The sequence below is a fragment of the Sylvia atricapilla genome, chromosome Z (assembly GCF_009819655.1).
Source record: "Sylvia atricapilla isolate bSylAtr1 chromosome Z, bSylAtr1.pri, whole genome shotgun sequence".
In the NCBI taxonomy this organism is placed as follows: Eukaryota; Metazoa; Chordata; class Aves; order Passeriformes; family Sylviidae; genus Sylvia; species Sylvia atricapilla.
The window spans coordinates 75,260,771-75,276,663 of record NC_089174.1 but is presented as its reverse complement, the minus strand read 5'-3'; the positions used below and the strand labels follow the sequence as shown (position 1 = coordinate 75,276,663).

General features: G+C 35.0%; 1 protein-coding gene across 3 annotated transcripts in view; it reads left to right on the top strand.

Annotated features, from left to right (window-relative positions):
• ARL15 (ADP ribosylation factor like GTPase 15) overlaps positions 1 to 15,893 on the top strand; it is a 224,695-nt gene that overhangs the window by 90,320 nt on the left and 118,482 nt on the right. For all 3 annotated transcript variants that reach the window (XM_066339051.1, XM_066339049.1, XM_066339050.1), the window contains one exon: positions 5,857 to 6,065. In XM_066339051.1, coding sequence (XP_066195148.1) covers positions 5,857 to 6,065 — 209 coding nt within the window. The remainder of the gene's footprint in view (positions 1 to 5,856; positions 6,066 to 15,893) is intronic.

Sequence of the window (15,893 nt, the reverse complement as noted above, 5' to 3'; positions counted from 1 at the left end):
GAGAAGGAAACAGTTGCAGATTATCTTGTTGCCAACTAGTCTTTGCTAGCCCTAGAGGGTATACTGTGTGTGAATATAAAAAACAAACAACCTCAAACTAATAAAAAGAAAGAAAAAGAAGGAGTGAAGAATGGGTGTCTATGCCACGTGCTACAAACTATTAGATCTTTAGATATTGGGCTTAAGTAGATGTTAAAGCATATTGCAGGGTGCACATACCCTTCTCTTTCTTGTAAATTATTTTGTAAATTTTTAAATTAACTTTATAATGAATTTTATGTGTTTGACCATAACAGGAGATACTTGCTTCAAATTGCAAGTTTTATTTTAACATGGTAGTATAATATACACACCCAAGCAGATCAAACTGACTTTCTTCAGGCAAGTATAAGTATAATGCTTAAAACTTCCAAATGCTTGAAACCCAAATGTTGTTCCAACAGCTTTAAATATCAGAATAAGGTGGAGATTCAAAGTTGGAAACAGCACTTAAGTTAGCTAAAAGGAAAATACTGAAGGCTGGACTTCCAGATTAATCTCACTGGAAAAGCCTGGAAGGCAGACAAGAGATGACAGATATGGTTTCCATAAACTTTGGTTTGATAAGAAAAATAATTTTAAGTACTATAAAATTATATGATTATATAAAATTTTATAGGTTTTCAATACAAAGGCAGAAAATTATTTCCTCAACATTTTTTGTCTTTTTTTCCCCCTTCTATGCTGTTTTTTTCATATGGTATTTGAATTGCTGCAGTGAATATAGCTGAGTTGGCAATCTCAAAATATTCCTCTTTCTGGGGAAAAAGTGCCAATTTCCGGCTGCCATGTTTTGTGCATTACTGAAGTGCACTGTCTGAAAGGCTAGAGAAAGTAGGCTGTGATCACTTGGTCTTAGGCCCTAGGAAGCAGAAGTTGTGGGATTTTGAAAGTGGAGAAGGTTTTGGTTTAGTATCTGTGTTGTCACAGTAGCCATACAAAGTAGCCAGGGAATGATGGCTTTACATAGACATTATACCCATGAAAACATTTCTGTCTCTGTGTGGATGTCTCTGTCAGATGGGACAAAGTCCACGCACGTTCACAGCAGGTATCTTAAACAGGATTTTTAAATTTGTTTGTAATAAAAGGGACCTAGCACACTGAAAAAAAATTAAAAAAGTAATCTGTATGCAGGATTTATTCAAGGGTGGAATACTGGGAAACCTGCCCAAGATAGATGAGGAGCAGCCACATCTCTTGAATGTGTTAAGATTTCTAAGGTTTCAGGCATCTTCTTGACTACTCAGGAAAACACATCAGTTTTACTTGTGGGGATGTGATGTGAACTGAATGTATAATCCCTACATAAATTTAGAAACACTTATTTTCCAAAGGTTTTCTTAGGGTGAAAGATTAGGGTATATATACAGATTTTGCAAGAATTGATAAGAAATTTCTTTTTCCCTTCTCTTCTTTCTTACTTCCGCAGCCATGGGCCAGTGTTACATACAAAAAGATTTTGTGGCAGAGTCCTTGGCATTTTTTCACCTTTGTGCTTATTATAAATGATCTGTTTAATATCACTAGAGGAGTGATCTATTTAATATTTTAATTAACTATAAAACCTTCAGAGTATGTAGGTGAGTGGATGATATGTTTGAAGTGGTAGAAGAGCTGTTTGCAGCCTGCTTTCTTTCATGTCCCCAGGTTAACTGTTCTTGATGGGAAGAAAAAAAAGGTTTTCCCTCTATTTGAGACTATAACTTCTCCAGACCTGGGATGTATTTTGAGGATAGCAAGAGCTTTCATTTGCAGACTAGACTGTGTTGAAGCAAGAGCTCTGTGGCATTCATTGTGCTCTCAATGGAGAGTTGCTGCAAGTCTGACAAGTAACGAATTTGACACATGTATATTTCTTTCAGTTATTTTTTTTCTGTAATACTATGTTCTGTTCTCCTGAAAGTACTGAAAAGGAGGAAATTGAGGGTAGCCTCAAGCCACCCATGTGAATGAAGATGTAAATAGATGTATTCATAGCCGAAAGGAAGATTTGCAGCTCTTTGTTTTCTGTAATATTTACAGGAGTGTGTACTTGTACTTGTGTGTACTGGTTCAGGTACATATTAAACTGCACATAACTCAAAATCTTCCTCCCAAGTCCCAAGAGGTACAGTTAGCACTGATACAAATAATTAACAGTGTTTATATGGGCACACTGTTCCTTTGACTGATGATAAAGAAAAAAAGAACTTATTTGATATTTAAAAGTATTAAAATGAAGATCTGTAAAATTATAGTTAGTTGAGTAAACCTGTCCTGTAGTAAAGCTAAATTATTGGGGTTTTTAATTGCAGCATCCTGTCATTTTTTCTGTAAGGGGAGGTTTGATTTTTTCCTGTTATAAAGTAATTCAAACCTACATTTGATTGAACAGTATTTTTTCTTTTAGTATAAGTCGTGTGATTGTGTTGTAGTTTGAATTTTGGTAGGGTTTTTCCACTAGTTTATTTGCAAAATAAACTAGTGGAAAAAAATTTGCGTGTTTTAGTGACATCACAGGACTCAAGTTCCTTCCAAGTTCCTTCATTGCTGAAGGAAACCATATGCTTAGCTGTAAGCAATGGCTCTTGCTTGTGTTGGAGGAAGCTGCTACCCTGAATCTCACATTTTAGTGAATCTGTCACATAGCATGTTCCTTAGGTCTAATGTGAATTATGTTTTTCTGATGTTTTGGGGATATTTTCTTCTTCTTCTTCTTCTTCTTCTTCTTCTTCTTCTTCTTCTTCTTCTTTTATTTTTTTAGTCTTACTTTAGGCAGTTTATTGGTTGAAGAAAGAGGCATATGGTTTGAAGCTGTTAGAGAAATACAGGCTGAGAAACCGAAGTGCTTATACTATGTGTTACTATTGTTTGATGGGATTTTTTTGGATACTTAGTTAAGTTAAATTCCTGTTTTTATCACACCAGTCTTCTGAGACCCTAAGGATGTTTAATGGACACACATTATATTCTGGATTTCCAAAGACCTCAGACTTTGAATCGTCCTATCTTTGAAACTTTTGGAATAGATGAAAAAATAAATTACTAAGATAGTTTTTCTGAACTACACCTAAAACAACTGCTTGCTTTCTAAGCCTGTATTCATCACCCTACAAATTGTGAATGGCTGAAACATTATTCATAGGTGAGTGACTCCTGCCCAGGATAACTCCACTCCACTGCTCTAAGGAAAGAAGCTGAGAGCAGATTCTGTTCCCTGGATACGAAGAGTTAAGGCAAAAGAATATCACATTATTTGTCTTGTAGAAATTTTGACCTCCAGCTGCTGATAGCTTATTGATGCCAAGAATTATTTCTCAAGTGCATTTGCCAGAAAAATGGTTTGAAATGGCACCCTAAGGTACATGTTTTATCAGTCTTTTTTCTTGTCTGCTTAGTGCAAATTATTTTTATTCTTAAACCTCAGGTGATTTCCTCAGAGTTGAAGTGTAAGCAATTTCAGGGCATGTCATTAGAGCAGTGAAAGGTCCCAAAGAAAATGCCAAGTTTCATGGGACATTTTAAGTTGGTTCTAATGTCTATGCCATGGTGGCTGACCAGAGCTGGAGCGAAAAGGACTGCTTTGCTGGTTTTTTTGGGACAGTTGACGTGGAGGAACAAATTTGAGCTGCTAAAGAATGTGAACCAAAATGTCAGGACCATAAGGTCAGCAGATCAGCATAGCCGTTTTCTGGCTTCAATGTCCCACGTAGAGATCCGTGAGCTGCATTTTTCCAAATGCCTGGATACAAGAGGTTAAATGCTCTGCAGTTAACTGCAGTTTTTCTTTTTAGACTGAGTATGGTTACAAAGATAAGACTCAGATTCTACCAGTGACATGTGATTGAAAAGTAGCTGACTGATGCTTAGAGCCAGTAAGACAGATGTTATGTTGCTAGGGAAAAAAAATACATTTCAAAGAACTGATCATGGTCTTGGTCTTTAAGTTCATCGAAAATGATTCTCTACTAGTTTTTAAAGTAATGTGATACTTCAGATGCCTGTGACACTACTGTGTGTGGCTATGTAAATGGTGTCCCTCTGGCAGCTTGCTCTACTTGGTTCTGAAGTAGACAGCTATTTGGAAAAACCGGAGCATCTAACAGATGCTATAAAATTCCTTACAAGTACAGTTGACACATAACCATGTGCTACAGAAACACAGAATTAGCTTTCAGTGCAGTCCCTCTTCTGTATATATGTATATAAATATTAATCTAATGATTAAATCTAATTAGAAAATAAATAAATAAAAACATGCACCCTGATTATTCATTGTTATTTTAAGTCTGGTTAAATTAACAAAAAGATGAAGCAAGGTATTGACTAAGTCCCATGACAGTTTGCTGTCAAGTAGTCAACTCTGTAGATCTCTTGCAGAAAAAAAATTATTAGGTATGATTTCAGTATTCTTTGTTGGAAAAAGTATGTTTGTTTGTGTGTTGACAGCTTGTGCTGGGTGGAGATAGAGAAACAAAGTGTTTCAGGGTTCCAGTGTGACTAGTAAAAAGACAAGACTCCATTAGGTGAGATTTGAATACTCTTGAGTTGCATACCTAAATTTGATGGAGCAAATTTCTTCTTTCACATTTCTTTAGCAACTGTCTTTTTTGTTGCACAATGTGTAAATTAAGTTAACATTTTAAGTATTGTTTCAATGATATGGTCATTATGTTGCATTAAAATCTCATTATGTTACTCGGTAATTTTGTGTAATTTCATTTCACTGAAAAGTAGAATTTTATTACTCTTGTTGCTTGTGTATATTTGGAAGTTCACTTCTCCCTGTCTCAAAATAAGAAATGTGTCTGTAAAAGGTACCTTCCACACATTTCTGCAAGTCACTGTCTGGCAGACATGTCAAGTTTTCTACTAGACTGTTGCTGCTGCTGTTCACTGTTTAGTGTTTGTCCCCATGAGTGTAGTGCCAGATCCAGACATACAAAGAATAGCCCATATCCAAATCATAGTTTAGATAGTTTGACAGCTGTCAAATACAATTTTTTTTTTCCTACCTCATTGGTACAACATATGCTGCTCTCCAGGGGAGACAAAAGCTTTCTGTTGATAACCTTAGTGCTTGGCTTCTGTTGAGATGGCTGAGTGCTGCTGAACTGTGTCCTAAAAATTACTGTGGCATATAAGCCTATACAGTCACTCATGTGTCTGCTGTTGGGCTCTTCCAGAATCCTTAGTGTGGTTGACAGAGCAAAAGTAGTTGAATTAAATGCCTTTGCATGTTGTCACCCTAGCTCTTCATTCACTGTTCAACTCACTATTGTATCATCATTCTCCTCATTAAGTATCTAATTACTTTAATAGGCTTTCCTGACACCTTTTTTCCCCAATTATGAAGTGGTTGCCTGATGGTTTGGAGATGAACTGGAAGACCTTATCAGAAATGAGCAACTGCCATGGCAGAAGCTGCAGGTTATGACAAGGAGCTGCAGGGCGAAGTGTAAAAGAATGGGTAAAGGTTTAGGTACTAGTGCCAAGATATTCCAGTGAGAAGGTAAAGGATTAGGCTGTCTGGTACTGCAGGAATGGTAGTTCTGCCAGTACTCATTAATAGAGCAGAACCTTTAATGGAAGAAAGCTGCATTAAATCAACTTCGTTCCTTATTTAGACAATGTTGATTTGACATTGGTGTGTGTTTGTGTGTATGTTGGATTTTTTATTGCTTTCTTTTTTCTTTTCATCTTTTAATGATAATTAAGAGAGAAAATTCAGTTAATTGTTTTGATCATTCTAAGTAGATGGTTTATTTTCATTTACAAGTGCTACATTTGTTAAACTATTCTTGTTTTAATTAGTTCTCATTGTTGTCTTGGAAGGAGCTGACAATATCAGGAAATACTGGAGTCGTTACTACCAAGGATCCCAAGGGGTAATATTTGTACTAGACAGCGCCTCCTCTGAAGATGATCTAGAAACTGCTAGAAATGAGCTGCATTCTGCTCTCCAGCACCCACAGTTATGTACTTTGCCGTTTTTAATATTGGCCAATCACCAAGACAAGCCAGCAGCTCGCTCAGTACAAGAGGTATGTTAATGTGGCAGCTTCTTGCCTGTTTGTATTTGTTTTCTGCGCACCACTGATCCACTGTCACTTACTACCCTGACATCCTGGTTAAGGGTTGGCCTCTGTTTCTTCTTCATTGTAAGTACGCAGCCAGGAACAGTCCCAGTCCCTAAAAACTTGGTCCACTGCACTCTATACAGGCTTAGTTGTTCTGGAAAACAGAGAAGTAATACTTGGATATAAACAGATCTTCTGCTTTCACCATATTTTGCTTAAGGGAGAAAAGATGTTTTTAGAACTACTCTTATGAAAAGCTGCTGGAACAGACAGTGATTTTTTTATTTAGCTTGGGTTTTTATTTGCTATTAGTTTTAATTTTGCACTATTCCATTACTCCATTCTTTTCAACTGCTTAAAGCAATACGTTGCAGCCAGAGGTTGTCTTTTTTATGTGAAAGCTTTTTTCTGAATTGCTGTGTACTGATGCGAGGTCAGAGTTGCAATTCCTGTTCTGAAGTCCTTAACTGGTTCTGATCTTCCTGTTCCAAGGAGTAATGTTTTTGTCTAATTTCTAGCTATCACACAGTAAATTATGTAATTGTTTTATTCAGTGTACCTTTTGCTCTTTAGTTTCTGAGAAATTCATCTTGTCTACATTCCTATCATGTCAGATACATTTGAGGAAATGCTGAAAATTCCTTTTGAAATTGTAGGAAGAAGTTAAAAATCTGGTTGTGTCATTCTGTTCATAAATATCATTTAACGGACTCCTTCTTCTAAAGATTATGTGTGAGTTCTGTGAGTGCAGCAGAGTGAAAATTGTTTCAGCACCTTACTGTGTTGCTGCTTTATATTTAAACTGATTCTTTCTTAGATTTTCTTTTTCTGAAATATGAAATTTTAGACTTTCAGCTTAGAACAAACTGATCTGTAGAATAGCTGCTCTTAGTGCAGTATAGTTGAACATACAGCCTTTACTTTTTTGCTACTTATGTCTCCTCTCTGATTCAAAAGAAATTAAGCTTATTACATGTTAGAAAGTGGTGCAAATGTAACTGATGTGTAGCAGTGTTTTTAAGAAAAGATTGGGACAGTTACATAAACTACATTGTAAAGTATTTTTTCAAATTGGTGGTCCTTTTCTCTGAGAATTCATTCTTAGGAAAAAGGGGGAAAAATGGGATTTGGATTTAATATATGAAGTTACATAAAAAAGTAAACAAAAATTATGTAGGGATAGAACCTAAAAGTTCTAGGTCTTATTAATATGAAAAAAGACCTAGAAAGAAGTAAAGAATATTTAAAAGAAATGTAATGTGGATTTTGATATGTAAGTTTAATAAATTGGCCTACTTTATTATGCAGCATAAAAGCAAAGCATGCAGTCCTAAACCTCACACTTCAAAAAAAGACAATATCCTGAGACAAAACTGATTTGATTTTATCATCCAAATATAGTTTACGAGCCTTGGCTTTTACTTTTTCACAGAGCAATACAGATCACAATTTTCATTGACAGAAGGGCTGTTTCTTAAATGATTTAAGTATTTCTTATTTTTCTGTATTTTTCATTTTTAAAGTGGCCAAATTTGGTTCATTATTAAGTGAAGCTTTTGATAGCAAATAAAATTCAGGAAATGTTCTTTGTCCAATTTCATATTAATAATGAATGCAATGCCAGTTGGTTTGCTTTACAGCAAAATATACTTGTAACTCTTTCATTTTGCAGCTGAGCCCATGTGGATAGACTTTTGGGCCTGAACTGAATTTTTTGTGTATTTAGAGTTAGCATTTCTTTTCATTTATTAGCAGAACCCTCATTTTCACCTCATTCTTCATTACCAGTTGCTTGAAATCTCAGTAGGGTCTCTATATAATCTCTATATGCTTACAATAGCATTCAAATGGGTTTCTACTGCATGCTTTTTTAAAAAAAAAGATCTTATTTTTTATTATTATAGCAGACAAGTCTTGATTGCTAATGTGAGTGTGTATGAAATGCAGAATTCAATGGTTTTGTTAAATGCGCACAGCACATGCATATTTTCAGGAAAAAAACCCACACTGTATCAAGAGCTCAGTGATTTTGAAGTTCTTTAATTAAGACTAGAGGAAAGTGAAATTTAAAAGAAAAAGGGGAAAAAAGAGAAGAAGAGAGAGAAAGAAAATGTCACAAAATTTTTACATTGTTCTTGAAAAAGATTATGAGCTATGTTTACTGTGTATACAATGCAGAAGCCTTCTTTGGTGGTTTTGACCAATGTTAAAGCTTTCCTAAAGGCTTTGCTGACCTCTTGTCCTCATTATTGAGATGTGAAACAGAAGTAAAATGACGACATATTAAAATATGTAACAAATGTAATATGTTGAGAATTGAGAACTTTATTAGACATTTTTACAGAACAAAGTCCATTAATTATAGGCATTTTCTTGATTTTTTCATGTGTTAGAACACAGATGAATCACAGTTGAAATTTAAAAATATGTATGCATTCTTTTAGGCAACAAATTGCCTTTCTTTAATGGATATGAAAGGACTCCTTGGAGAATAATTAAGAAAAATGTCTGAGTTGAGTGGTGCATAATAGGAAATGTAGAAAAATATTTATCTACAACAAAAATTCTTCACAAAACTGTGCAAGTGCCAAGCAGTTTCTGAAACAGATGTTAGTTATATTTTTTGTTGGGAAGTGCAGTTGCTTCAGTTTTTCAAAATGTTGTACTTTATTTAATGTGTTTTTTTCCATGCATTGCTTAGGTAGAAATGATACTGTAGAATTTACATGCTGTAAGTAATAAGAAATATCATGAATAGTTCAGTTCACAGCTATAATAGATACTTGCAAAAATATCCAAATAACTTACTTAGTTTATGAAATGCAATTTAACGTAATTCATTTTGCAGAGTATACTTCATATTACTGAAGTGACCAGGGAAAATTACCGGAGAAGCCAAGCTGAAATACTAATCAGTAAATGTAATACTTTTTTCCCCTGAGTTCTGTTGCTGGTTAGCTGTTTCCTAGTTATATTTTTATTTTAAAATGAAATCAAGAGGGTAAACTCGGCATGGCATTTCATTGTACAAACTATAAATGAAGATGTCCCTCATATTTCTTTTATATAGACTTCTATGATGGTTATTCTATCTTCCTATGTCAACGATATTTGTAGTTTGTTTTGTTTTTCCTGTGACAATAGCACTATTTAGATGTTTTTAAATATCTGCTGAGTGATTTCAACTGAGACATGCTGATTAACCGGGCTGTAAAAATGATACAATGTTTTTGTTTCAATAGGTTTGCTCCAGAATAACCTTATTTTAGATTAAAATTACAATAGTGAAGAATTAATCATATATTAAGTCAATTCTGACTATAGTTTTGGAAACCTCATGAAACAGCAAATAAAAACTTTTACAAATGAAAAATAAATGCAGTTACTCAGCATATGAGGGAAGGTGGTGGCATATCAGTTTGGCCTTGGTTTCCAAAATACAGGGTACAGTTCCAAAACAGTTTGCCTAATTATATGTTTTTTTAAAATAAGTAACTTTCTGATAGAATGTGCCTTTGCTTTTCCATGCAAAAGTATTTTTGATTATCAACACTGATTTTGATTAGTGAGATTTCTTTAACAAGCTAAAAATATTGCAGGAGAGTTATGGTGATAAAAGTGCTTCAAATTGTTTTAAAAGGGAACAGGGATTACTGTGATTATGAACTTGTTAATTTTTATTTTGGAATGCCTGCTACTTTGTATATGAGTATCAGAAGCTGGATATTGCAGTGGATTCTTGTCAGTTGAACCAGTGTGCAAAGAGAGCCACTTTTCTCTCAGGTCAGAGCAATATTTAAGATCTATATGTCTTGGAAGTTGTCTGTAGCTACTATATTTTAGGATCAGGCTATTCTGGATGCTTGTCTCAATCTGTTCAGGACTCCTGGAAGCCATATAGGACTGACCAAAGGAGGAACCAAATTGAACTGGTTTTTCCGCTTCACTGGTGAAGCAGCTACTTGTTTGTCAGTGTGCTGACTTTGGGGTGTTTCTATCTTTATGTTTAAGGCTCTTTCTAAGATTGTAGGTGCATTAGATAATCAGGGTAGGTCCACTCCATTTGAACTATTCTATTCTAAGACCGTATATGTGAAGACACTCATAGAATATAACCTGTTGGTGAGTTTTTCTTCAGTCATCCAGAAATTCAGGCAACTGATACATTTCTTTCGTATATTTAAATTGGTGACCTCTACTAACAGGAGAAGTCACTGAAGATCTGTTTTAAATTCCTACTTAAAAAAATGCTAGAACTTAATAGTAAATCAAGCTCAGCCTATTTTAAGATTATACTGTTTTTCTAAATATAGCTGTCAGGAAAAGAATAGTGTGGAAAGCTTGTTCTGATCACAAGTGCTGGATTTTTTTTCTTGCATACAAGACCTTACTTTAAAGTTGAGTTGATGGGGATGTGAAGCTCTATAGGAGAGTAATTTTGATTTTGCTTTTTTTCTTTGATACAACAAGATTTTAGAAAATATTTTAAATGCAAGCAATATTTTCAAAAGTGAGCGTGAAAGGTTTGTTGCATCTTTACATAGATTGTGATGTATTTATCTTTTTGAGAATATATGGATTTTGAATCACTGACAGTGTTTAATTGGGTTTTCTACTAGCAGAATAGTGGAAGATGACTCTCCTTATGAAAAGAGCCATCTTAGGGCTGTGAGGGCTTTTTTCTCATACTCTGCCAGTTTCTTCTCTGTTGTTTATATCTAGAGAGATAATTTCGTAGATAAGCAATGTCTTCTCGAAACCTTAAGTATCTTAAAGCTAAGTAACTATTGCAGGAGAATGCTCCGGTTTGCCAGCATCTGTGGAGGCTGTTACTGGTGGTGGGGATTTGGAGCACACTGCAAACTGGGCTTTCTGGGCCTGCCAATGGTCTAAGTTGGCTGCATGTGACAGGCTCAATTCCAGGATGTAATCACTTCTTTATATTCCAGTGTCTTTGTACTTTTTCCCCATAATTCATGCTGTTTGTGGTTTCTGCTAGTTAGGAGAAAATGGTTTCTCTTTGGAAACCCTTTCAGTGTATGAGTTATAGATGTCATTACTAGCAAGCTAAAACACTGCATTGAACAGTGACATCTAAAGAGATTTAGCTTCAGAGAGTATGTAGTATCTTAGCTAACAGTTTTGAGAAAATATTTTCTCTGGGAGCAGATACTGCGAAAACAGCCTACAACCAAGAGTGAAAATGAAAGTTTTCTCTGCAGTCTCTCCCATCCTCACCCTGGTCTAGCCTCTCAAATTTGAGTTTTCAGACCAGCTGTTGCAAATCTGTGTACTTTGTGACAGGAACATCCAGAGCAAAGTTAAATCAGGGACAGATTTTTGGTTCCTCAAGAAACCATTTTCTGAGATGATTTATCTTCAGATTACTGCAGTAAATAGCCAAAATATAGATTCCTACCCTGTTTTTGAGATCATAGTGACCTTAGTGACCTTAATATTTGCAATCCCCTCCTGCAAATACTTCTTTTCGTCCAAGGTGTATCCCCTGATATTTGAAGATTGTTTTGGAGCTGGACTCTGCTATGTTGAGTATTGGCTGCTTCCTTCACAACTGCGGCCTTTGAGGGAACAGAAGAGTTATTTGTCAGACTTCAGTTATGAACACATTTGCAGGAGAGGAGATTATTAAACTGGTGTTCAGACGATATTAGTTTTACCCTGTTTAGAACAATGCAGAAGTAACTCCTATTTGCATATCTCATATGAACTTCCATTCTGATTAAAACAGTCTTCATACTTGTTAGGAAAATGATTTAAATATAAAAGGATCCTATAATAAAAATTAAATATAAAAATGCAATATAAAAAGGTAAGCAATTTAAATAAATTGTGAGTACATCCATATCCTAGCTAAATGTTAACAAGGAATTTCATACAGTTGCAGGACTGAATCCAAACAGTAACCACCTCTTTTCTTTACATGAATTTGTATTTCAATCGAGTTTTAAAATGAAGCCATAACAGATAAAATTGTCAATACATTTATTTATTAGATAAAAAGATGAATTGGTATAGTTGATAATGTTTTGGTGAATAATATCACTTAGTACAGCTTAATATTGCTGTCTCAGTTTATATGGGACAAAGAAACAAGAATTTAACCAAGAAAACTTATCTCTCTGAATAGTAAATTCCTAGTTGAGCTCTTGAAAAATATAGAAGTCTGCAAGGAAATGAGTTCAAAGACTGCCCTTAGAAACTCTGATTTGGAATGGTGTTCCTGAAGATACCAAAACAAATGCTTGAGCATGTCTGCAAATGTCCGCGTATTACACAATGTACAAGGAGATAAAGAGTAGGAATAGAGTAGCTAAGACACAGAAATACTATTCCTGTACACCGATTTCACAACATGAAACTGTATTTAGAAAAATAAATCTATTTAATGGCCCTTTGTAGCAAATGGTGCCTGGTACACTTCTGCAAAAAAAGAAGCTGTGTGTCTTGGGGTAGATTTTTAAAAGTATTGCTGTATATAGTTTTGAACATCAGACATGAATTTTTATAGCACTATTTGGGTCTTGAAATGATTGTTTTATATGTAGATAGATGCTGTGTACTTTGAGTATTTATTTCATCAGCAGTAGTGGTTTGCTTGCTGGCCTCTTTGCCTCTCCCATCTATCAGGTGTGACAGTCTGACTGTACAACTATATGATAAACTGCTTTGGACCTAAAAATTACTTAGCTACCATCCTTCCTCAAGGTTTTTTTTTTAAGTAAACTCAAATGAGAAGACAAATGGATAATTGGTGTACAGGCACAAAGAAGAAGTGGGAGGAAGGTGTAAAACTAGGGCTGATGTGGGAGGTTGGAGGTGTGGAACTCTAAATTCCAGTGAGAGTTGGACCTTTGTATCTACCATGTTACTTCTCATGCTTTTTTTGCTTATCCCCATACAGTGAACCACAGTAAAGGAAAATTATACAGGAAATACTGGAAAATAATTTTTCCCTCTTACTTAAAATTTAATGTTCTTGGACTTGAGAGAGAGATAGGAAAGGAACATTTATTTTTGCTTTGTGCTTTGAAAATTTAGTGTCTTTGTTGGCTTCCAGACAAAGAAAGGAGAGGGAAAATGTCATTCAAAGAGAAGAAGTTGGCTACACTTGCAGGACTAAACACAATGACTGTAAAGATAGAACATAGTCTCTACAGAGAAAAAGTAAATTTATGAGAGAAAGTTTAAAATGCATTCAAATACAAATCTATATGGATATTTTAGTAAAAGTTTTTCATAAATATTTTTGTACTTAGAAATGCTTATGTGGTTATGTTAGAGAAGAGCACAGCTTTTTACAGTTCTGCCTGCAACCTTTTTTGCTTGGTAAAAAGTTAGTGTGCTTTAGTAGCGAATTCAATGATATCCTGAGGCCTGTTGGATACAAATCTGACCACACAATCATTATGACCCTTTTGAGCCTCTGTGTCTGTGATATTGCTGTTCTGGGGAATTCTTGAATGCTCAAAAATTTAGTTACTGTTAGTGACATCTTACATTAACAAGAGAAGATGAATTTCTTTCAGAATTAATAACTATTACACATGCAACTAAATAGTGACTATCTAACTACTTTCCAAATATAACTCTACTATTTTAGCAAAAATGGTCTCAGGATCAGTTGAGAAAGAATGGAAAAGTATTTAGTAATGCATTGGATCAAGTTTGTGAAAACTCTTCTATTGAAAAATGACTTAGTGTGTGTTTTTCTTTCAAACACACATCTTATATGGATACGTGTATGTAAATGTATTAGAATGAAATCTTGCTGCTGCTTGTATTAAAAGATGAGGACTTATCCTTCTATTTTTCTTTTTAGTGCTAAAATAAGTTTCCTGATTAAAGGCAAGTTGATTTTTTCAAGTTGATATAAAAGAAATGATTTTCAAGTTCACATAATCTTCATTCCATTAGAGCAGGTATGCAATACCTGAAATTAATTTCTGGCCAGAGTCCATTCTACAGGAATTAGACACTCAAACACATGGGAAATCTTGGTGAGCATCTTTATTGGTCATGTCAGGGAAGTTCAACAACCACAACAGGAGAAAAATCTATCCATTTTATATCTGTGTAAGTATTTCAAGTTGGATTTTAATTATATGCCACAAAAGTAAAAAATTTTCAGCTGCATCAGTCCCACCTGCACTGTGACACAGCACATTATTGTCTGTAATTACCAACACCCTAAAGACTTTGCTGGAAATACACGTAAGCAGAGTTTCTTAAAAACCTGCATCAAATAGAAGGTGCTAAGAGCTCCGTCTGGAAGCTTTTTCAGAGCATGAAATGCTTTCTGTTCCTTATCTAACTCAACATTTCTGAAGATACCTGAGGAGAATTTCTATTGAATATGAGCTGCAGCATGGGGGAAAGCAAACCTGAAAATTGATGTGTCATTGGCCCATCAGAGGTTGGTTCTTCTTTAGATGCTTGAGCGTAAGATTCCTATGGGTGAAAACAAACCATAAACCTCTAGAGATGAGGATGTTGGCATGTATGTAATAATTCATGAAACAATGATATATTCCCAAGTGACAGGATGGGGAAAGGGTCATCTTCGCATCGGTGTTCTGGATGTTACTGAAACAATGCTACAATTGTCAAAGGCCAGGAGGGAAACACATACTACTGTAAGGTGAGATTAAATTCCCTCCCATCCATTCTCAGTTTTAAACTCATTTTTTTGCCCTGGGATCCTTTCAAGCCATTATGCTCCTGGAAAAATCTTGGATGCTCTCTGGGTGTGGTGGAAGACAAAAATCAAAGATTGTTATGAGCTTGATTGCTGGACAGGACACTGCTGTTTTTGCAAATGGAATGAACCTGAGAGAAAGAGTAACAGGAGAAAAAGAGAAGGGGACTGCTGACAAGTCTCATGCATCTCTTTCCTTGTTACTTCTAAGGACTTAGCTGGCAGTAAAGCAGAAGATAGGAGTAGAGAGCATTCTGGAGTTCAAACAAAAATGAAGAATGGAATGGAATTCTGCAAATTCAAAAGTAGTGAAGGGGCCCACAGTTCAGGGACGATGAGGATGCAGTACTATGAGTTTTTACTTAAAGAAAATTGGAGCCATTGAAGGCCTTCTTCTATAGCAATATAGGCTGAGAAAAGTGTCCATTATTTCCTCAGAAGCCGCTTCTGTTCAGTGCATAATGACATTTGGTTCAAAAAGAGGAAACCATTTTCCCATCCACTTCTTGCAGTGATTCAGCACCAGATGCCGACGTGCTTCTGAAGAAACATGAATTATCCACTCTAGCATCTGGGAACAATCGTTTTCATAAGACTAGAAGCAGGGTTTCGAATATAACGACATTATTCTAATGATCATCTGTTGATACTACAGCTATCATTAGTCATGCTGGAATCTTTATAAGCATAAATGTTTTCTCAAAATAGTTTAAATGTTTAGAAAATCTATAACAGCAGTCTGACATGAAACAGTAACTTCTTCTGTTAGAATCTGAACAGCCTGAAATTTTGAGTTAGTCTAGAAAAGAGCTTTGTAAAGGATCATACAAATTAACTAGATAACATATTTTTAAAGGACCAATTTAAGCAATATTTATGTGAAAATGTCTTCATTTATGTTTTAGATTTCCACACATCATCCTTATATTTTTTCCTACTGTTTTCAGAAACAGAGTATTGACAGGATATTGAATAATCCATAGCTATGACTACATATTTCTCAATATCTTTGTTATTTCTGACCTTTTCTGTTATATTTAGTTGTTCAGATTCTGGTTAGATGTGTGCAAGGGTCA